The 21,128-nt window shown below is 48.4% G+C and overlaps 10 protein-coding genes across 13 annotated transcripts; 4 read left to right on the forward strand and 6 right to left on the reverse strand.

Annotated features, from left to right (window-relative positions):
• Nucleotides 1–65: 65 nt before the first annotated feature.
• On the reverse strand, nt 66–1,030 carry LOC117891390 (glutathione S-transferase theta-1-like). Its single transcript, XM_034796833.1, has 4 exons — nt 847–1,030; nt 670–772; nt 300–616; nt 66–246 (listed from the first exon to the last, which is right to left on the reverse strand). Exons 1-4 carry the CDS (start codon nt 962–964, stop codon nt 98–100), a joined length of 687 nt encoding a protein of 228 aa, XP_034652724.1. The 5' UTR covers nt 965–1,030; the 3' UTR covers nt 66–97.
• Nucleotides 1,031–1,347: 317 nt separating this feature from the next.
• LOC117891386 (clavesin-2) lies at nt 1,348–12,971 on the reverse strand. The gene is made up of 4 exons (XM_034796827.1): nt 12,833–12,971; nt 2,962–3,273; nt 2,520–2,886; nt 1,348–2,460 (listed from the first exon to the last, which is right to left on the reverse strand). The coding sequence occupies exons 2-4, from the start codon at nt 3,258–3,260 to the stop codon at nt 2,188–2,190; spliced, it is 939 nt and encodes a 312-aa protein (XP_034652718.1). The 5' UTR covers nt 3,261–3,273; nt 12,833–12,971; the 3' UTR covers nt 1,348–2,187.
• LOC117891387 (alpha-tocopherol transfer protein) lies at nt 4,084–5,563 on the forward strand. The gene is made up of 3 exons (XM_034796828.1): nt 4,084–4,447; nt 4,511–4,883; nt 5,250–5,563. Exons 1-3 carry the CDS (start codon nt 4,149–4,151, stop codon nt 5,502–5,504), a joined length of 927 nt encoding a protein of 308 aa, XP_034652719.1. The 5' UTR covers nt 4,084–4,148; the 3' UTR covers nt 5,505–5,563.
• On the forward strand, nt 5,623–7,088 carry LOC117891382 (neuropeptide FF receptor 2). Its single transcript, XM_034796821.1, has 3 exons — nt 5,623–5,797; nt 5,853–6,482; nt 6,551–7,088. Exons 1-3 carry the CDS (start codon nt 5,768–5,770, stop codon nt 7,067–7,069), a joined length of 1,179 nt encoding a protein of 392 aa, XP_034652712.1. The 5' UTR covers nt 5,623–5,767; the 3' UTR covers nt 7,070–7,088.
• On the forward strand, nt 7,289–19,678 carry LOC117891379. Of its 3 annotated transcripts, XM_034796815.1 has the most exons (12): nt 7,296–7,552; nt 8,580–9,454; nt 9,518–9,692; nt 9,752–9,984; nt 10,047–10,772; nt 10,824–11,913; nt 11,983–12,377; nt 12,444–12,631; nt 13,474–14,243; nt 14,303–14,494; nt 18,785–19,208; nt 19,272–19,678. In XM_034796815.1, the coding sequence occupies exons 1-12, from the start codon at nt 7,387–7,389 to the stop codon at nt 19,594–19,596; spliced, it is 5,559 nt and encodes a 1,852-aa protein (XP_034652706.1). In that variant the 5' UTR covers nt 7,296–7,386; the 3' UTR covers nt 19,597–19,678. The 3 variants fall into 3 exon arrangements, with proteins under 3 accessions (XP_034652708.1, XP_034652707.1, XP_034652706.1); XM_034796816.1 differs by lacking the exons at nt 13,474–14,243; nt 14,303–14,494; nt 18,785–19,208; nt 19,272–19,678 and having other exon boundaries at nt 7,290–7,552; nt 11,983–12,381; nt 12,444–12,584; XM_034796817.1 differs by lacking the exons at nt 11,983–12,377; nt 12,444–12,631; nt 13,474–14,243; nt 14,303–14,494; nt 19,272–19,678 and having other exon boundaries at nt 7,289–7,552; nt 10,824–11,884; nt 18,785–18,983.
• LOC117891388 (RWD domain-containing protein 2A) lies at nt 7,580–12,971 on the reverse strand. The gene is given in 3 exon segments (XM_034796829.1): nt 7,580–7,994; nt 7,997–8,461; nt 12,833–12,971. Coding segments are annotated over 2 exon segments (858 nt in total). The 5' UTR covers nt 8,460–8,461; nt 12,833–12,971; the 3' UTR covers nt 7,580–7,599.
• On the reverse strand, nt 14,492–16,335 carry LOC117891380. The gene is given in 3 exon segments (XM_034796819.1): nt 14,492–15,547; nt 15,550–15,857; nt 15,915–16,335. Coding segments are annotated over 3 exon segments (1,320 nt in total). The 5' UTR covers nt 16,187–16,335; the 3' UTR covers nt 14,492–14,807.
• LOC117891381 (putative N(4)-(beta-N-acetylglucosaminyl)-L-asparaginase GA14866) lies at nt 17,080–18,501 on the reverse strand. The gene is made up of 2 exons (XM_034796820.1): nt 18,267–18,501; nt 17,080–18,207 (listed from the first exon to the last, which is right to left on the reverse strand). Exons 1-2 carry the CDS (start codon nt 18,365–18,367, stop codon nt 17,130–17,132), a joined length of 1,179 nt encoding a protein of 392 aa, XP_034652711.1. The 5' UTR covers nt 18,368–18,501; the 3' UTR covers nt 17,080–17,129.
• On the reverse strand, nt 19,649–20,545 carry LOC117891394 (60S ribosomal protein L31). Its single transcript, XM_034796836.1, has 3 exons — nt 20,418–20,545; nt 19,913–20,173; nt 19,649–19,852 (listed from the first exon to the last, which is right to left on the reverse strand). Exons 2-3 carry the CDS (start codon nt 20,134–20,136, stop codon nt 19,702–19,704), a joined length of 375 nt encoding a protein of 124 aa, XP_034652727.1. The 5' UTR covers nt 20,137–20,173; nt 20,418–20,545; the 3' UTR covers nt 19,649–19,701.
• Nucleotides 20,219–21,127, forward strand: LOC117891391 (transmembrane protein 234 homolog). 2 transcript variants are annotated; one of them, XM_034796834.1, is made up of 3 exons: nt 20,219–20,586; nt 20,643–20,952; nt 21,009–21,127. In XM_034796834.1, the coding sequence occupies exons 1-3, from the start codon at nt 20,457–20,459 to the stop codon at nt 21,118–21,120; spliced, it is 552 nt and encodes a 183-aa protein (XP_034652725.1). In that variant the 5' UTR covers nt 20,219–20,456; the 3' UTR covers nt 21,121–21,127. The 2 variants fall into 2 exon arrangements, with proteins under 2 accessions (XP_034652725.1, XP_034652726.1); XM_034796835.1 differs by having other exon boundaries at nt 20,226–20,586; nt 20,643–20,948.
• Nucleotide 21,128: the final 1 nt, after the last annotated feature.

Genomic DNA, 21,128 nt, shown 5'->3' on the forward strand with positions numbered 1-21,128 from the left:
CAAAGTTCAAAGTAGGCGCTATGCAACACTAGACATAGTTTATATTTGAAAAATGTTTCCCACGAACTACTTTTAATGTATAAATAAACAAATTAGCTTATAGCTTGGAGGAAGCCGCCTGTTTGGACTTCTGGTACACAAAAGTAAGTGCTTCGTCGTGGTAAGGATTGGATGCCTCACGTACACGCTCCAGCCACTTGGCTACCTTGGGAAATTGTTTCGCATTCACATTGTATTGGCAAAGCTCTGAAAATTATGCGTATTCAATTATGCGTATTCAAAAACTCCGTTTGACTTACTAATTTGATTGATTTCGGTAGCACCAAAGAGGTCGGCCACAGTCAGATGGTCTCCAATGAGAAAGTCCTTCTCCAACCATAGAACCTCCAAGAGTCCCAAATTGGTTTCCACGTCTTTTATGAACTTTTGAATCCGCTCTGGTTTTGGCATTGGGGCAAGGCCGTTTATGGGAAAAAGCCAAGCTTCACGGAAGAAAACTGAGCAGGCCACTCGAATGTTCAAATGCTGCCACTCCAGGTACTCATCAACTCGGGCGCGTTCCTGCACAGTTCTGGGATATAGCTGTTCGCTGAATTGACCTTTGTCTGAAAGATAACTGATGGTGTGTCGGTAAGGTGCATTTCTAATTATAACATTTTCACGGCATACCGGACAATTGCCACAGTTTCGGCCATATGAAAGTTTCCGTCCACTATGGCGGGAACCTTCTGAAAACGATTTATCTTCTTGTATTCATCCGTCAACTGCTCGACTGCCACACAAGGGTTGAAGAAGTAGATACACAAATGAACAACTTTAAAAATAATTGGATTATTGTTTACTCACATTTGCGCAGGGCAATGGGGCAATCTTCGAACGGGGTCTTGCCCCACTTGAGTGCAATCCACAAAGCACGGGAAGGTGGCGACATAAAATCGTAATATAACTGGATTGGCTTGGGCATATTGAGTATTGACCGAATTCCTTTAATCCGCGCAACAAGTTGATTCGCTGGAGAGCGCCCAGCTGATGAGATATTAGAAAGCTCAGACAAATGTCGCTTCACAACACTCGTTGAAGCATATATAGTTGTCCCGCTCAAGCAGATTGGGCGCCAATAAATTTGGATTTGAATTTGAATAAAGAGATACTGATGGCGAAGGCCTTTCGTTTCATTGTACTGTCCAAAGTTCAATACGTCATTGGAGTCAATCAGAAGTATTGGCTTTATCTCTGCACACAAGTTAATTACCACATAAATCAAAAAAGGGTCTTCACAAGTAATACATTACTTTGAAAGTGACTTTTGCGCTTGTGTGTTTGTTCGACATTTAAACAAATTATTTGTAATTTATTAACGCACTCAACAGGGGACACTACAATACGCTGTCATTTATAAACTGTATGTTTGTATTTCGACTTTATATTATAGATATAATATGTATGTATCTCGATACATACGAATATAGGTGTGCACATGTACATGGTGTAAACTAGTATCAAAAATTAGTAGAAACGACACTTAACTAACGCAAAAATTATCGAAAAAATATGTATGTGTGCTCGCATGAATGTTTGTATGGATGTATGTATGTATATAAATGTGTATGCGTATGCGTTTAAAATAAAAGCCAACAAAGAACTTAGCACATAGTAAGTAGAAGACGCGGAAACGACGTTCATCATCGTGAGGTGAGCGAAATTCGATAATGGAGGCGGATAAAATGTCGAGGCAAAGCCGTGTGCGGGCCGCCGCACCCGGCCGTATGTTAGAATGTATTTGTTTAAGTATGGGTGTGCGTTGATAAGGACAACAATAAATTATAATCGACATTCAAGTGAGGTTTTCTCTACCATTTGATGGCGCTTCATATTCATATTCATACTCATATTCTCTTTTCTTTCTTTTTTTTGTTCTGTGTGGATTTGTTTATAATATTATTGAATTGTAGGCCTTTAGGTTCCATGCTGCAGCTGCTCTACTAGGACTTTCTTTTATAAAATATCAGGTTTTGCATTGGCCAAGGATCGCTATAGCTATAGCGCTGTGGTATTTTTACATTTGTGTGTACATATCGGGACGTATGTATGTCTGTATATATAGAGAGGGGTGTAAATAGTAGTATGTGCATCTGAATATACAACTAACTGCCACACGACACTTTTATGGGCCGCCACCACGCCGCCTCAATCGAAGTTTAGCTTGCGAAAGGAGCCCTCGTTGGCGACGCCAGCCCCCAGGGGCGGGGTCTTCTCCTGCTCCTTCTCGCTGGCCTCACGCAGCTTCTCATCCACGCCATGGCGCTCCTCCTCCTTGAAGTACGTTGCAAAGCCGGTCAGCTGGGTCTCATAGCGGGTCATTGCGTCGCCCAGGGTGCCGTTGTCCCCGCCCAATTCCGCGGGCAGATACTCCTTGCCGATGACGCGCTGCAGCGACTCGATGTTGGAGTGGATGTGCAGCTGCAATTGAAAGGTCAGATACACAGATACGCACATCACGCTGGTAAGGATGGACTCACCAGCTCCTTCTGCTTCATCGCATTGCGCACCAGGCCGAGCACGAACTGCGTCTCGCGCGACGCGTTCACGATGTGGGTGGCAACTAAATTCGTGGGTATGCCGTGCTCGAGGAAGGAGTTCATGCGCCGGAACATGCCCGGGTCGAACTGGAGGAGCAAGGAGTAGGGGATCTTGGTGAAATCAATTATCTCCACCACACCGGCAATGTTCCAGTTATCGTCCGTGTTGATCTCGATTTCGGCGCGGAAAGCATGGAAGCGGAAAATATCGCTCACACTGTGCTTCGACGGCTCTATGTGGCCCATGCGTGTGTAGTGGATGCGGGGGCCGCCGGGTCCGATCGGATTGGGCAACGTGGCGAAAATGCTGCAACAGAAATCATCCGAATTGGGGAAGATGTGGAATATGTGGAATATGTATCGGGGATTTCCCCCTACTTACCCAGAGCGAGCCATCTCCAGGAGCTTATCGTCCACAAGGCGACTCTTGAAGAGATCGAGCTCTTTGGACTTGTATGTGTAGTAGAACAATACCCGCTTCTTGGCATCGTCCACGTTCCAGTGGCAGTGGCGCAGGAAGGCGACCAGAAACTGATCGTCGGTGCGCGCCTGCAGGTAACTCAGCTCAGTGATCCAGAGGCGCAGCGCCTCGATGCACTCCGCCCTGGTCGTCTCATCCTCCTTGAGCTTCATGCGAGCCTGCTCCGCCAGCTCCGGCACCAGCGTTCGGATATTGGTCATGGTCTTTGGGCTGCTGTAATATTTGAATGGACAAATGCCAAAACTATTGTAAAATTTGGAAATATGGTGCCAGAAGGGGTTGTGTGTGTTTGGTGCGAGTGTGTTTGTGTGTGTGCTCTGTCCAGGTGTGTACACGACTAGTTGGACTCTCGATGCCTGCTTCGATTGAACACCCGAACCAAACTGAAGCGACTCGCGGCTCCCCCAGCCAACAAGCGCACCTCACAGTGGTGCGAAAGTGCTGGAACCACACGCGAAATTATCGGTCGGTCCGCCACTCACTGTGAACCAACAGATTCCCAAGCAAGATTAGCAGATAACAATGATCGATAGTGTTGCGCATAGTTGCAGTTTCAGTTGTAACTTTAAAAAAGAAATTCAGAGAGTTCATTCGTTGTACTTTAAAGCACCCCAACTGTTGATTGGGCTTATGTTAATCCCTTTTAGGGCTACACTTGAGAATAACAATTAAAAAAGGTAGTCCCATAAACGACTATTTCCAGCCAACTGTGCCGCAGCGATACGGCGATAAGATATGGCTGCAAACAATGAACTGTGTTGCCTAGTTCGATCCAGTGACATTATCTAAATGTGGGCAATTATTGCTCCCTCCCCTCCCCAACCTTTTGCAGCTGCATAGAGTCCGATCCGATGCAGGAAATTCCCCCTTTTATCTGGCTGCGAGAGAGCGAGTCCAGAAATGAGAAAGAGCCGGCCAAGAGCACGCCTGTATCGCTATCAGTTCAACGATTGGCCATAATGGCACTAGATGTAGATTAGCATTTGGTGGATTCGGCTACGGTTTCGGCTTTTCGCTTGACTGGAGACACGTTTCAGTAGCCGCACAGCTGCCAGGGCGCACAGCAACGACTCCTCCCCACATCCATCATGGCCGAGCTACGTCCATTGACCGCCGAGCTGCGCAACATTGCCGAGACGGAGCTGAACGAAGTGACGGAGCGGTTGCCAGCCGACTTGGATGCTCTGCGGGAGTGGCTCGGCAAGCAGCCGCACCTGAGGGCTCGCCAGGATGCCCAGTTCCTGGTGGGATTCCTGCGGGGCTGCAAGTTTAGCCTGGAGAAGACCAAGTCCAAGCTCGAGCACTTCTACACGATCAAGACCCTGATGCCGGAGCTCTTTGCCAATCGAGTCGTGGACGCCAAGACACTGGCACTGTGTCGAACGGGGTGAGGGACGGTTGGTTGGTTGGATAGATCGATCATTTATTGTGGAGTTCATCCTATTTTCAGTACCTATGTGCGGCTACCCAATGCCTGGGGACCCGCGGGACCACGCATTGTGATCACCAACTATGAGAAGTTTGATCCGAAAGTCTTTAAGCTGTTGGACCTGTTTCGATACCAGACGATGCTCTCGGAGCAGTCCATATGGGAGGACGACCATGCCAATGTCAGCGGCTACATTGAGATTATCGACATGGGCAAGCTGAGTCTGAGTTTCGTGGCCCAACTGGACTTTAACCTCATCAAGCGAATGGGCGTCTTCGCTGAGAAGGCACAGCCGACCCGCATCAAGGGCATTCACTTCATCAACTGCCCCAAGGAGGCGGTGGCGCTTCTCAATCTGGCCAAGGGTCTCATGCCCAGCAAGCTGCAGCAACGAGTGAGTGTATTTTTGGCCGAAACAGTGGCCGAATGACTAGCTTAAGTATTGAATAATTCCACCCGCCACCAACTATTAATTTATTTTCGTCGCTTATCCGACCCTTATCACTGATTATCAGCCAAGTGGCTGACAGTTGATAAACGTTGAAGCGCCCTCCCTGTATACTATTATGCAGTCTACAGATTTCCACTATTCAGAATGATTCAGACGCGGGTTTCAGTGCCAAAGCTTGGCTAGGTCAGTGGCCAATACAGGAAGTGATACATTAATCGCCGCGCTATCCCTCGGCTCTGATTGGGCTTATAATCTGTTGAGGTTATCTCTGGCTAACTTGTATCTTTTCTCTTCTCTTCTTTTTCCAAGTTTTTTGTGTACAAGAATCTGGAGCAATTAAGCAAAGTCATACCACTGGAATACCTGCCCGAGGAGTACGGTGGCAGCAATGGGCGCATATCCGACATTCAGGCGGAGGCAGAGCGGCAGCTGCTGGACTACAGCGACTATTTCAAGGAGGATTCTCAGTATGGGGTGAATGAGCAGCTGAGACCAGGAAAACAAGTCAATGTGGAGTCTATCTTTGGCGCGGAGGGCTCTTTCCGCAAGCTGGACATCGACTAGAGATTCTATCAAATTAGTTGTACAACGATAATAGTACTAGTAAAAATGCTTTCAATTAACGTTTGTTGATTCAATGCACAGCAGATGGCCTCCCACTCGAGGGGTGTCTATGTGGTTCATTAGCTTTTAGTGTATTATCAGTGACAACTGTTAATGGCTTTGTCAGTCAGCCAAGTCGGAATTATGTAGGCTCAAAGGTGGCTCCTGTTAATTTGGCTGCAAGTAGCAGTAGCAGCAGCAGTCGCCCCACGGATGCCAGCGAAATGAGTGCCACAAACACAACCAGTTCTGATGTAAGTGAGTAAGCCCGAAGTGCAAGGCAAACCTTTAACCCATCTGCAAACGTAGTTCGACTTCAGCAAGTGGGATTTTCCCGCTGAGCGAATTTGGCTGCACAAGTCGAACGAGGAAATAGCCTGGAAGATCTGCATCTTCATTCCGCTCATTGCATTTGGGATGTATGGGAACTGCATTATGATCTACCTGATAGCCATGAACCGGTCGCTGCGATCGCCCACCAACCTCATCATAGCCAACATGGCCACGGCCGACCTGCTGACCCTCGCCATCTGCCCCGCCATGTTCATGGTTAACGATTTTTACCAGAACTATCAGCTGGGATGTGTGGGCTGCAAAATGGAAGGCTTCCTGGTGGTGGTGTTCCTGATCACGGCCGTGCTCAACCTTTCGGTGGTTAGCTACGATCGTCTCACGGCCATTGTCCTGCCCAGGGAGACGCGACTGACCGTGCGGGGAGCCCAAATTGTGATTGTCTGCACCTGGATTGGGGGTGTCCTCTTGGCCTCGCCCTTGGCTCTCTATCGTTCGTATCGCGTTCGAGTCTGGAAGAACTTTACAGAGCGCTATTGCAAGGAGAACACTGCCATTCTGCCCAAGTACTGGTACGTCCTCATAACCATACTGGTCTGGCTGCCATTGGGCATCATGCTGATCTGCTACATTGCCATTTTCTACAAGGTAAGATAACACTCGTCTCCCCAGACCTTACCAACCACCTTTCACAGAAATGATCGATCGCTTTCCAGCTCGATCGGTATGAGAAGCGGGTTCAGAACCGTGAAAATCCGCTCACCGTTAGCTACAAGCGCAGCGTGGCCAAGACTCTCTTCATCGTGGTGGTGGTCTTTGCGGTGCTCCGGCTGCCCTTCACCATTCTGGTGGTGCTGCGGGAGAAGTACTACTCCGACGACAGCACTGTCAACAGCGGAATGCAGCTCTTCTGGTACCTATCGCAGTATCTAATGTTCCTCAATGCCGCCGTCAATCCGCTCATCTATGGCTTCAATAATGAGAACTTCAGGCGCGCCTATTCCCAAATCTCGTGCGTTCGACGATGGAGAGAAGCAGCAAAGCTCAAAGAAAGTTCGAGTCGTTCGCATCACTGCTGCTACTGCGCATTTATGAAGAAGCATAGGCAGGAGGCGCAGCAACAGCCGGAGAACGTGGAGGTGGACTTGAGCAAAGAGATAACCACATCGGAGCCGATGGCCAGCACAGTCGAAGGTTTGCAGGTGGCCGAAATCGAAGCAGATGGATTTATATAAAACCAAATAAACAACTAATGGCGCAAAGGGCAAACTCAAAATTCAAATTTAACATACAATAAATAAATCAAAGATACCCTGCTCCAGTGCTGATATGCCCCTTCGACTTACAGGGTCACCACAAATCTGACAGTGCAAATGCATCTCTGTGTCCCACGCAGCACGCACTGAGAAGCTTTCGAAACAGTTAGAAAAGCTCAGCTTGGATTACAGCACAGTCAAAAGCTGCATTTGTAGATTAAACGTGCACGTGTTGCATTTTGCATGTGTGTTTGTGTTTCGTTTTTGCATTATATTCAAGAATATATTAGCTTCAAATGTGTCATCGTCTGATATTTCTTTTGATTTTCCTGAGTGTCTGGCCCTCTGGCAATGCCTTCGAGGTGCACTTCCAGGAGAGCTATCCCAGCGAACGGCTGGCCACGGACCAGGAATCGGATCTGCACAAGCGAGCGGCCGATGTGCCACAGTTCTTCGACAAAGGTTTTATCCAAATCAAATAACAAATTTTATTAACAATGTAGAATTATTTAGGCTAAACCAAACAATTCAGACTTCATATAGCCAACGCCGTGAGCCTCCAGGAACTTTATGAACTGTCCCATGTTCATGATTCCCTCGTCCTCCTCGTTGAACAGCTGCTCGCTGAAGGTTTCGAAGACGCGCCTGCGCTGCCTCGGCTCTGTCCGTACCACACTGATCTTCTGCCAGCGCAGCGACTTGATGGTTCGCCAGAATTCCTGCACCTGTTCCGTCTGTCCCTCCACGCAAATGATGCCAGGTTTGCCGGGCCTACTGAACCCGGTCAATTCCAGCTGGCGGGCCTGGCGTATCAGCTCCTGCCGCTTGGCACTCGACTTGATGTGGTGCGAGTAGATCCACAGTCGCTCCAGATGCGCTGCTGGCTGTGGCTGCTCTGGGGGTTCAATTGCGGCAGCTCAAACTCGCTGGCGAGTCTTTGGATCAGTGCCTCAATCTGTTCCTGCAACCAACTGAGTAGCTGAAATATGTACGGCTCTGGGTCCTCCTCCCGCCTCTCGCTCAGATATTGCTCCAACTCATTCTTGAGATGCTGCTCCTTGGCCTTGCCCAGCAAGGGGCTGTGCACACTGACGCGTGCCTGCTCCAACAGAGGGTATAGGTGGGGCAGCTCGACGCGCACATCCAGGCGCTGATTGGCGGGAATGCTCAGCTTCACCATGTACTCCAGGTGCGAGCGCAAGCTGCTTGGAGGTGTATCTGTCTCCAGGAACTCGTTGAAATCGGCCACGACGCCTGCATCGAGCATCTGCAGCTCTCCGGTTCCGCAATATATCGAGCTAAGCATCTCCAGCTCCTCCAGCTGCTGTCCAATGCAGCGTCGATAGGTTTGCAGCTCTTCATCGGCCATGGCTGACGAAGAATTAGAGGAAATCGTTTGGTTTAGTCGTCGCAACCTATCGAAACAAACTCTTAAGATGTACGAGTGGGATTGCTTTTTATTGTTTTGTATTTTATTTCCTATTTCCAGCCAGCTTCAGCTTCGATGGCCTGACCCGTGTGGCATCCGTGCCAGTTCTTTTTCCCCTCGACATTTGCATTCTACAGTTGCCGGCGGTTAAATACGCGACGGCTTTGCACAAGGATGCGGCTGGAGTGCGACACTTTGCCGTGTTTGCCTGGCGGCCGGCGGAGCAGAGTTACGAGCTGCAGCTGGAGCTGCCAACACCCAAAGCTGTGGCCTTGGACTGCCTGGCCTATGCAGGACGCGGCTATGTGGCACTCAGCTATAATCTTACAGAGCCAGTGCAGCTGGCTCGCGAGGGTTCTCCCATCTATGAGCTGTCCCCCGAGACGGGTGTACGGACCGTTCAGTACTTTGGCGGACTGCGACTGCGGGGCATGTACTTGCGGATCAGTAGCCAAGAACTGACCCTTCTGCAGGCCTTCGACTCGGAGGTGGGCCCAGCGGCGGTGCAGCAGCAATGTCCCTACTTCAAGTGGACGGGCGGTACGTTCCAGCGCCTGGGAGCGATCCCCTGCAGCAATGCCCGCCGAATGGAGGCCTTCGGCATAGACTATGCCGACTATGTGGCCGTGGCCAACTACGCAAATGCCCAGGGCCGAACTGCCACCCGTTCGGACATCTACAAGTACAATCCAAAGAATCGACGCTTCCAACTCTTTCAGCGGCTGCGCAGCAACGGGGCCGTGGACGTCAAGTACTTTAGTCTCCCCGTGAACGAGGTGAGTCGCAGGCACTTCCTCATTCTGGGGAACACGATCGGAGGTTCCAGTGCCGCAACAGGCGAGGCCGATACCGTCATCTATGTATACGAGAAGGGTCAGTTTGTGCCCTACCAGCGCCTGAGTTTCTATGCCCTGGAGCGCTTCCTTCCAGTTCAGGTATCGAATGTCTTTTTAAAATAGTTCTCGGCAGGTTCACATGGGGAATTATATACTCGACAGCACTCTATATCGGAGAAGTTTCTGCTGCTGGTGGCCTGCAACAAGCAGGATGTGAAAATCTACAATCTAAATGACTGGAAATTCGAGGAGTCCAAGGTGCAGTTCACCGAAGGTGCCCTGAGTCGGGGAGTGGCCCGCATGCGCAGCTACGAGGAGCAGCAACAGAGCTACCTAGGCAAGCCATGACCCGTGCTAATTATCTCCCATATTCACCCACGATTTGTGTTCCTTTAGTTATTGCCAACGAGAATATGGCCGCCAATGAGACGAACATTTTTCAACCGCTCTACAAGCAGGACGAGCATGCCAACGTACTCCGCCAGCAGATCATCGACTGGGCCCGGGAGCAGCAAAAGCGATTAGAGCAGATCAATGTGGATCAGCTATTGAAGGGCTTGCAGCAGAGAGCCAAGCAGCGAGAGCAGATAATGATGCGGTCCCGCATTAAGCGGGTCAAATCCAAATCGGTGAGTGAAGCATACCCATGGGATTACCCAAAGGATCTCTAATGCATGCAGCGCTAATCCAGCTTGTAGATGAACACATGAAGTTGAGCGCCAACTACTGGGATGCATTGCAGTATGCCAAGCAGGCCTTGGATGTGATCGAGGAAGATGCCAAGGCAGCTCGCACCCGACATCCCATGAAGCGAGCTGCTGCAGAACAGCACGAATTCGAGGAGATTACAGTGGATACCCTGGTGGTCTCTGACAGCATGCGAGCCAGCAATATCAATGGGTTGGATGCCAAGGAGCCTGTTTACGAGTCGGTGACTGCCAGCAAGGTGTATGTCAGCGAGGAGTACAAAGAGCCAGCAAGGGAGCAGCAGAAACCCTTCCTGCAGGAGCTCTCAGTGCAACAACTCCAGCTGGAAGGCAATCTTAACGACCTCAACTGGACACAGCTGCTGGAGCAAACACTCAAACGGAGCAGCGTGGACGTGCAGTTCATCAAGTCCGCCGCAGACATCACGCACCTCAGTGCTGAGGCTGTGGTGGTAAACGGCAACGAGATCAACGACCGCTCCCTGGGCCACCTCATACCGGTGGATGGCGGCGAGTTTGTTGTCCAGCAGGAGGTTCAGTTCTCCCAGCCCATACAAGTGAATCGTTTGCTCATCAATCAGCGACTCAATCACATCCACGTGGACCGCCAGCGCTTCGACCTGCTGCTCCGCGAAGCCAATCACACCCAGGTGATTGAGGGATCCAAGCGGCTAGAGAATCTGCGCGTCATGGAACCCATTACCATTGCGGTAGGTGCTCGAACATTAGGCTGCTGTAAAATGAAATCATTTCGCTTTCAGGGCCAACTGCTGGGAGCAGAACTACGCGCCATGTCGCCTGTAAAGATAACCCATCAATCGCTTCAACTACAAGGAGACTTTGTAATTGATGGCGATGTGACGATTGATAGGCTGCTGCAGGTGGGGGATTTGCTTGATGCATCAACAGGGAGATCGGCTTCAGAAGCACTTACGCAAGGTCTGCGGCTGGATGAGACTATCCAGGATGTGAATGTGAAGTTTGAACAACCGCTCGTGGCCAACAACACGGAACTGAGCTTCGTAAATGCTGAAGATCTGCAGAAGCTTGTCAAGTTAAATGTGGAAGAAGTGCAGGTGGTGGAGGGCAGTAAGACATTGCCGCAGGGCCTGGAGATAAGCGAGGGATTCGGTGAAGTCAAATGGCTGAACGGCATTGATGTGGAGAAGCTGCCGGAGGTGCTGCTCACCAAAAGTGGCAACCAGAGCATTGCGATCGCGGTTCAGTTACAGGGTTTGGAGTTGGGAGAAGTGAAGGCTCAGCCGCTGGTAATGAATGGCTTGGAATTGGACGACTATTTGCAGGTAAGCAAGGAGCAGAACTCAAATGGCACGCTGTATGTGGACCAGCTGGATGGCGAGGAGGTGCACCTCGAAGAAATGCATATGAATGGCATGCTCTTTGGCCAGCCTCTGGCCTCCATCTACTCACATGGCAGTCAATCGTTGGACGGCTGGAAACTGCCAGCCAATTTCAATGGCAGCATTCGCGCCCGAAACATGTGGCTAAAGGGCAGCATTAACCTAGTCAACGTGGCACAGTTGGAGCAGCAGCTACAGCAGCTGGCGGGCAACATCAAGTATGTGGGGGACTTCAGCTTCAGGCATTCAGTAAACATAAGCAGCCTGAGCTTTGGGCACTCCCTGAATGGCATCCAAGCCGCTCAATTCGGTGGAAGCTGGCTGGAGGCCAGCGGAGACCAGAATTTCACGGCTCCGCAGGTGCTGGCCGCGCTGGAGAGCAGCAAGGGTGTTCAACTCCAGGGAAAGCTGAACAACTACACTCTGGACGAATTGGTGAGCCGCAGCTACAGGCTGAATGCGTCGGAGCATCTGCAATCAGTGCGATTTGGTAAGAAAATTCAATGGCAAATCCAATTTTGTAATTGCAATGAAGTGCATGGCAAACATTACCTGACAGAGAATCCCATTGTACTGCAATCGGAGCTGCTGGTTGGTCGCGTAAACGGCTTGCGGGTGCCCGAGGACATGCTGTACACAGACGCCGGAGGCTACTTATCGGCACCTGTTACCATCAACGGCAGCCTCGAGGTGGCAGAGCTGTGCAATCTGACCAGTTTGAATGGCTACCATTTGGCGACGCTGGACAAGTACCTGAACGGGGAGCAACACGACACCTTCCATGCGGAGAATGTGAAGTTCGAGGGGCCTCCCACTTACAAATATCTAAACGGTCACCAAGCGGAGCAGCTGTTGGATCAAGTCTGGCTGGACAGTGAGCGAATTGAGCTGGGCGGAACGGAGCAGAGACTGGAGTTTGCCTCAACCGCTTTCGAGGGTCTTCTGGACTTCCATGTGAGTGCCAGCAGCCGAAATGGGTTGACTACCCGAGCCCTAACGAACCATATGACCATCTTGCAGGGCCCCATTAATGGTTTCCAGGTGGAGCACATCAAGCGGAACTACTTCAGCCGGACGCGCGGCCAACAAGTCAGCGCTCCGTTGGGCTTCAGGCATGACGTCACTTTCGCACAGCCTCTGACGGCACGCGTGGTAACGCTACGTGGCAGCGTCAGCAATGGAAACGACGCACTTGTTGAGGGCATGGGGTACGTACGTGTTACCATTGTGTTTAGTTCGCTTTTGGGTATTAAGTTTCACTTTGCAATTGTTTACGCGCTCTAAAACCCACAGTTTTACTAGCATCAGCTGTGTGCTGTACTGTGCATGGCAGGCAGGTGAAATTTCTGTACACGTTTGCAAATGGCGCAGATGGGGTATACAAAGATGAGTGGAGTGCATTTAATTACCTCGTGTTTGGCCGATTTGGTTGGGTTTAAATGCACTTTTAATAGTCCGGCAGTCAGGCAGTTTTCAAGAATGATTCATTAACTTCGCGACTAGCAAACAAATGGGCTGAAAGGCATTTTATTGGAACGAAGACACTCGACAGCGGTTCTTCACGATCGCTGGATGGTTTTTTTTATTCAATTTGTTTATTATTACTTTTTTATTTAGAGTGAGCGTACGTTTTTTGTTGTTGGCGAACGAGCAGTGTGACCGCGGAATTATCGATCAAATATACCATCAGACCCTCAAAAATATACCGTAATATACCGTAGTCTTAAATCACATTTCTCGATTTTGATGTTCTATTTGATATTACTAGCTAGCAAAGACTTTTAACACTGAAGCAATAATTTATTCCGATTGAAAAACCAATTTGGCTTATTATAAATACTTCTTTTTATTGGATTGTACACCTTGTTACCTTATATATTACAAATTCGTATTTGACGCTCTCGCGATCTAAGAAATATATCGATTTTTAACGCATCGATGTAGCCGATATGCTTAAAACTATCAACAATACAGATAGTACTGTCTGAATACAGACGAGTACATTTATCGGCGCCAATTGTTTATTTTTAAAATGTACTCCTTCTTTTAGCAACTTCTCGCTGGATTTTGATGATTTTGTGGCAAACACTTTAAAGACAGCCGGAGTTCACAAGATCACTGGCCACTGGAACCTACCAGAATCGCATGTGGAAGGTAATCTAAATAATGTGCTAATAAATCAGCTAAATTTAGTTGACGACGTCCTACGTCTGAGCGAAAATAATGTCAGCACCCAGAGCACGACCATAGATGCCCTGAAAACCATTGACATGGCCACCATCAGTCGGTTGTATGCTAGTTCCCCCAGCCTGGTGGCCAATACTTCCATAGCAACTTGGATAAATGAGGCTGTTTACATTTACGGGAATCACAGCATTGCGGGTACAACTCGCCTGCAGAATGTCAACTTATACAACGACCTTGCCGTTGAGGGACCTGTGAACGGCATCCACTGGCAACCAGATAAATTGTTATTGCGGAACAGCGATCAGTACGTGGCAGGATCACTGCTGGTGGACAACAGTCTGCCCGAACAGCAGCGGATCCTCAGCAATAATATTGATAGTCTCTGGGTAGACTCTGTTAATGGTCTGTCCGTGAACGAGCTGCTGGAAAACAAAGCACGTAACCTGCCCAATCTGCATGTGGAGAGCCCGTTGATCTTCACCCAGCCTCTGACTGTGGAAAACTACGAGCAGGTCACTGGCAATGGCAATTTGGAGTCTAGCTATAAGTCAAAGCGGGGAGTGGATATGAATGCGCTGGCGGATTGGCAGCAGCTGCAACAAAATGTAGCTGCAGTGCAGCATCGACTGGAGGGTGAGCGCAGTAATCTCCCGCATAAGATTGTTATATAATTTCTTGCGACTTCTTTTCAGAGCCTCCGAAGGTGTTGGAGAACTTCATCGTACTGCAGCAGCTGCCCCATAAAGATGTTTCCCGCATGGAAACACTTACGATGGGAGATGATGATGTTCTGGCCATAAGGCAGCGTCCGGACAAGGTGGACTACTACACGTGGCAGCCAGAAGCGCACATTTTCAGTCACAGGCACAGGGACAGCAATGCAAGTGAGTCACATATTTATTTTTATTGAAGTAAAAACTTATTTGGAAATTAAGTGGAACATGGGGGGAAGGGGCCCATCAAATCGGGCTGCTGTGAACAAATTAAATGTAATATTACTGTCAAAATATCCGATTGAAGCGACGTTGAAGGATGAACCAACTCAATATCGCGAGGGCAAATGATTGGAATTATATAAATTATATAGGAATTGAGGAGAGGGTGGTCCGTTCTACATAAATACCTTCTAGTACTTCTAATAAGTAAGTTGAGTAATTAGAATTCACTTAATTAGGTAATTTATATACTTGTATTGACCTACTGGTCCAGCTCGTCACTTTGCACATCGAGAATGGTGCGCAAGATGCCCAACTCGAGTTTGGCGGCGGCACGCAATGAGATTCGGTTCATCACATTTGCAACGTATAGTCCAAGGGCCTCGTGGCGTGAAGAGTTGCACAAATTCTTGAAAAATGTCGGCGGCAGCGACTGGTCAAAGTTGCCCAAGTTGATAATCTCTGGGGCGTTGGAGGAGTTTGTGTTTAGCTTTGAGTCAAAGATAATGTCGTTCTTGAAATCCAGTTCTTCGATGTGTGGCGAGTAGCCGTTGGTGGAAGCCACTGAAGTGGAGGCAACGGTGGCAGCTGTCGAGGATGTTGGGCCACCGCCGTTGATCTGTTGTGCCGCCGGTACGGTGATGATATTGATGCCGGGCGGTGGCGAGTGGCTGCCGTCACGTTCTTTCTTTACCTGCATCAGCTGAGCCGTGGTTGTGTGGACGACATTGGAAGTTACTGTGGGATCGGGGACGCTTGCAGCGGCCAAAGCAGCAGCAACTGTGTTGGCCGTCTGTTTTGGGCTGTGTGTCTTTGCCGCCTTCTTCTGCGATGATGGTCCCGAGTACTCCTCAGACAGTTTGCGCTTCAAAGACTCTGGCAACTGAATGGTGGTGCGCGACGAGGACGTTGCCCTGCTGCTGTTGCTTTGCGACTGAGTCGGCGTCATTTTATGTGCAGCTCCAGCCGAGACGGGAGTCTTCTTCACGGTAATTCCTTTTTCTGCAAGACTGCGGCGGCCATGGACACTGGATTGTTTGTCGTGGCCCTCGGAGTATTATTGGCCATGGTGTTGAGCAGCTTCTTCTCTTCGAACGCTGGACGCGGTGTGTCAATGTTGGCCTTGGAGTACACCTTTTCCTCCTTCTCCGGCGAGCCGGTGCTGTGCGATTTGCTTGGGCTCTCCCCATCCGAAGAAGCAGAGCCAGTGGAGTTGGTGGGCTGGCCAAACTGATGAGCATCGTCATCATCCTCTGGCTCCTGCACCTCCAGCATTTCAAACTCCTCCACATCGTCGATGGGAACTTGGTCGCTAAATGAAAAACAATATATTACCTAACCCGCCATTTTCAGCATTTCTCTAACTCACTCTTCTTCTTTCACGGCCGCCTTGGGCTCCTGGTGTATTTGGTTCATCACATTGAACAGCTTCCACGTCGAATTGCCCTTGAGCTTCTCCTGATGGTACTTCTTTTGCAGCACAATGAAAATGGAGCGCGACTCGTGCACGGAGAGCTTGTTCAGACGCCCAATCCTGCCCCAAGCGTCCTCTTGCTCCTGTTTGGTCGCTCCGCCATTGTTTGGATGCACCGCTTTCTCCTTGGCAATATCTGCCAGAATTTTATCTAGTTGTATAGCCATTTTAGTCAGCGACTTGCGGCCACTTGTCTGCGCGTTTTTATTAATTTTGAAGGCTTTTATATATTTCGATTTTAGAAGTAAATTGTATCTTCTGCCGCCGCTTTTCCGCTTTTTTTGCAATTTTTTTTTTCTTCTTCTGTATGCCGACGCCGATTTGGCGGAAAATGTGACCCTCAGAAATATACCGAAATTTACCTTCTCATTTTTAAATATACCGTAAAGGTACCCAATTAACCCAAATGGTCCCCGATTCGTTTAAATCGCTCAACACCGTTAATACACCGCGGAAAGTAAGAATTTTTAGTAAGTTTATCTTTTCACTCCTTTCCTGCAAACCAAAGGAGACAACGGTATCTATTCCCTTCTTTTTGGAATTTTTTTTCCTTTTCTGTAAGTCGACGCTGAATTGCCGGCAAATGTGACCCTTTCAAAAAAAAAAAAAGTATTTTTTAGATAAAACCATATATATATACCAGATTAATAAATCATATTGATTAAGCTGCTTCAAAACATTCTGCATACCCTCGAGAAATAACTTTATATGGAACGCATAAAGGTTTGTCGTCTCAATGAATTATGTTTTATGTCCATTACGAAATATTGCGAAAAGAGGTTTTTGGATGAAGATACATTTTCAAAGAATTGGTCAAGATAACGTTAGTCTGAAATAAGCCCTTATTAATAAGGCTTCAAAGCCGCATTATAACACCAATGAAAGGAAATAGGGTATACAAATGGCCATACTCCAGCCGAGCGCAGTTACTGTTCATTCCATGCGGTGTTCATTTACATACATCGGTAGTTGATATGTAAAATATGTGCAGTTACCATGTAAAAACATGGACATTTTCTTGGCCTTTTGGTTTAAAGCTTATTTTATAAACAATCAAACAAAGGAACAGTGGGACTGACCGACCCAATACGTTGAAAATTCCAAATCGGCTTACAATAAAACTATGTTTACGATCTCCTTGTCCGTTATGCACTTGACCGTCTCCTGGCGCGTCGTGATATCTGTCTTGGATGGGTTGCTGACCACAAATGGAAACTCTTTCATGCCATAGCAGGCTGCCCCATACTGGCCCAGGCGATCGACAGCAATAACGGCACCCGAGAAGTCCTTGTAATGCTTAGCGATTCGACGAATGCCCACCTCCGCTGCTTCCGTCGGCTTCTTGCCCGCCCGCATGGCTTCCACAGCCAGCAGAGTGGGCAAGAAACGCATCATAATATCGCCATCTCCGGTAGCCACGGCAGCGCCCACCTCATTGTCCGCATACGCGCCAGCCCCGGGTATTGGTGAATCTCCGACCCGTCCTGGGATCTTATGGCTCGCTCCATTACTTGAGGTTCCTGCATGGATGTTATTTTCGACATCAATGGCTATCATGCCAATGGTGTCATGATTATTGTGACCAATAGCGTACTCGGTACGCGCACGATCCTCCTTCCAGCGCGTTAGGGGCGTCGGCTTAGGTTTGTAGGGTCCACAGCTGACGGATGGATCTGGATAAACATTTCTCCAGAAATTTGGCTGACAGTTTTCCGCTGTCCATTCCTGCCACATAGCCTTTGACTCGGGCGTAACCAGGGACTCGGAGCGATATCCCATTGCTTGAGCAAATTGAGAGGCTGCATCGCCCACCAGCATGGTGTGCTTTGTGTGCTCCAGAACGTGACGAGCCACTCGAATAGCATCCTTAATACCTCTGAGGCCTGCCACAGCACCCACATCCATGCTGCTGCCATCCATGATCATTGCGTCCAACGTTGTCTCGCCTAACTCATCGGGAGAGCCGCCAAAGCCAACAGTTCTATCGCACTGCTGCTTTTCGCACTTGGTGCAGCCCTCCACTACGGCATTGCGCGTCTGGCGGAGACCACCCTGAGTCACATTTAGAATCCGCCAGGCCAGTAAATTGGCATCTACAAAGTTCCAGGTATTGATAACCATGGGCAGGGAGCCACCGGAACTAGTCTTGCTCGTCGTAACCAGGCGCGTCGCAGGAGTGGTCTTTAAACTGTGAGTGGATAGTGAAAGTTGAGTAATTTATGGGCCATCGGCATGCGCCATGCTCACCTAACCAACGCTGTGAAGCTTATCTTGGGCGTGCTTCGTTCAGTGGCCGATCCTAATATTAGGACAAAGCCAACCAGCCAAAGGTATTGCGCCTTGTACATTTTCGCCAAGCAATTTGGCTTTTTCTCCTAACAAGTGGCGTCGCTCAGAGCTTCTATCTTTGTCTATCAGCTGTCGATGTGCAACTGCAGTTGCCGTTTGGGCTGCCTCTATTTAAGTGCTCGTCGGCCCAAACCTCACTCTGCGGTGCCGTTATCAATTTTGTTTTGAAATACCCTATAACTGTAAAGGTTCTGTGACTTTTCTGTACCGATTGTCGTGAAGGGCTTTGATTATGAGCAACCATCCAGCATTCTAATAAATATAACTAGAAAAATAAGTTGTATCTTGATACTTTTAGTATAGAATCTAGATATACAGATATCAGTATAGAAAAAATTGTATGTACCAACACAAAACGCTACCATGGAAAGAGTGTGCAACATTCGACACAGTTAAAACCAAATTTTTTCTTTCAGACTTATCAACACTGTTACATCCCAACAACAATACAAATTCTGTTATATTTAGAGAAGACTCATGGGTGACCAACAAAAAACTGGAGTTTGGTATGGGAACGAGTCAGTGCCAGGCAGTGCAAGAAGTCAACGAACTAATTGTCAAATGCCTCGATAAAAATGGCACCAGCAGGCAGGCCGCTGTGGACAGGTGGGATGCAAAACAGCTGCTGGTCGTGGCAGCCACCGATTCGCCGATTCTGCTGCTAACTTCAAAAGCCGTGGAGCTTTGGAAAATAAGTGAAAGACAAGTTTACACTTTAGTTCGCCGGCTTCTGGATGTAAAGGCAGAGCAAATGGCGCTGATCCAGCGTGGCTTGGGCATGCAGAGCAGCTATATGGCTCTTATCACGTCGTCGCCGGCAGCGGACATTCGGATTTACAGGCAGGTCTTCTAGGTCCATTGTGCATGCAAAACTTGACTAAAATATTTTAAAACATTTCACAGCTTTAGCAGCGAAGAGATGAGCAATTTTCAGCTGGAACAAGTTCTGGAGCTGCGAGATTCCCACCAGGCGCGTGAAGTGCGCTTTATGCATCTGCCTGAATCAGAGGACCTGCTGCTGTGTGTGTCAAACGCCCTGCCCGAGCAGCCTCTTACAATCTACAAGCATCAAGGCGCAGCGGGATTCCAGAAAATTCTTGGTGACAGCGCGTTGCCAGAAGTGCAGTCGTTAGAGGTGCTGCAGCTTTCCAGCAAACAACTTCACTTCTTAGCAGTGGCCACCAGCAATGCAGTATACGTGGTGGTACCGCAGATTACTCCACTTTGAAATCACATTTTCGTCACATTTTGTTAACACTTGTTTTTGTTTTTTTTTTTTCTAAATAAAAATTTACTTTTTATTAACCGTATTTTGGGCTCTCAATTACTTTGCTTAGTCGTCGCTGGACTCAACGTTCTCCGTTTGCAAGTTCTTGAATGTGGACACCGGCACATAGGTCACGTAGGTGTACAGTTTGTTGGGAGAATCCTCATCATCGTTGCGGCGACGCGCCAGACGCACACGCACGCGGAATGGAGTGGATCTGAAAATGAACAGGGGCTTAAGAATGCGTTCTCTCATTAGGAATTGAGGCACCACATACCTGATACCCTTGGACCAGATGTGCTTGTTGAGACGGGTGTCGATCCTGACGTCAGTGGTGCCCATCTCCTTCTCGGCAAACTTGCGGATCTCCTTGATGGCGCGCGGTGCACGCTTCTTGAAGCCAATGTTGTGGACACGCTTCGCCAAGTGAATGGTGCACTCGCGGGTCACAACTTCGTTGATCGCCGATTTGTTGATTTTCTCGCCCTTGGTCTTAGTCATTGTTCCTGATTAGGCCGCAGCACTGCTATTCAATATCCTAAAATGTCAGAGAAGGCGGTTTAATATAATTGAAGAATATTTATTCATAAACAATCTAGACAAACAAGACCAATATTCAGATACCAAATTTAAACACAAGACATCTCGCTTTTGGCAACATTTTAACATCCGCAGATAGCATTTTATGTTCATTATTGAATATCGGTCATTTCGCGGCATTTGTCTGGTCGTATATTGGGATGTTTTTTGATTAAATTTGCAGAAAATTGCCTAAAACCCACCTATCCGGAAATGAAAGCTGACGTAAAAGAATTGTCAAAATGCCAGGGAGGCGCAAATGTCAAAGTCTCATCCAGGGCTGCATAAATACGCAGGGTTGCTCAGAGAAAGATGCAACTGGCGCACAACAGCTGTTGCACGTAAACAATACAAAAATGCCAGAAATTGCTGGTAAATTGCTAAAATATTAAAATGATAAGATTATAATCCTTGTTTGTTTTGTTTAGTGCAATTGCTTGCAGTCGGACTTCTTTGGGGTGTGACTAACCCATTCATCCGCCTTGGCAGCCGGGGAATCGAATCTGTCAAAGATACGGGCTCCAAGTGGAGAAACATTTTACTGGAAGTACGAATGATCGGCTCCCGTTGGCGGTACTGGGTTCCATTTGGACTGAATCAATGCGGTAGTGCTTTGTATGTGTGGACATTGCAGAGTGCCAGCATCACGGTTGCTGTTCCAGTCGCCAACTCTCTGAGTTTTGCCTTCACCGCGATAACTGGTTATGCACTCGGCGAAAAGTTGCCTGGCAAAAGTAAGTAAATATGTTCAACAGTTTGGCCGTTCAGTGTACTAAAAGATGTCTTTAATGCAGAAGTTATCCTGGGAACGCTCCTAATCTGCTGCGGCAGCACGCTCATGATATACGAGAAAGTTGTACAGGAGCAGCAGCAGGAAAACCAAAATATACCATTCCAATGATCTAACCCTAAAC

This window comes from Drosophila subobscura, chromosome E, assembly GCF_008121235.1.
Source record: "Drosophila subobscura isolate 14011-0131.10 chromosome E, UCBerk_Dsub_1.0, whole genome shotgun sequence".
Taxonomy (NCBI): domain Eukaryota; kingdom Metazoa; phylum Arthropoda; class Insecta; order Diptera; family Drosophilidae; genus Drosophila; species Drosophila subobscura.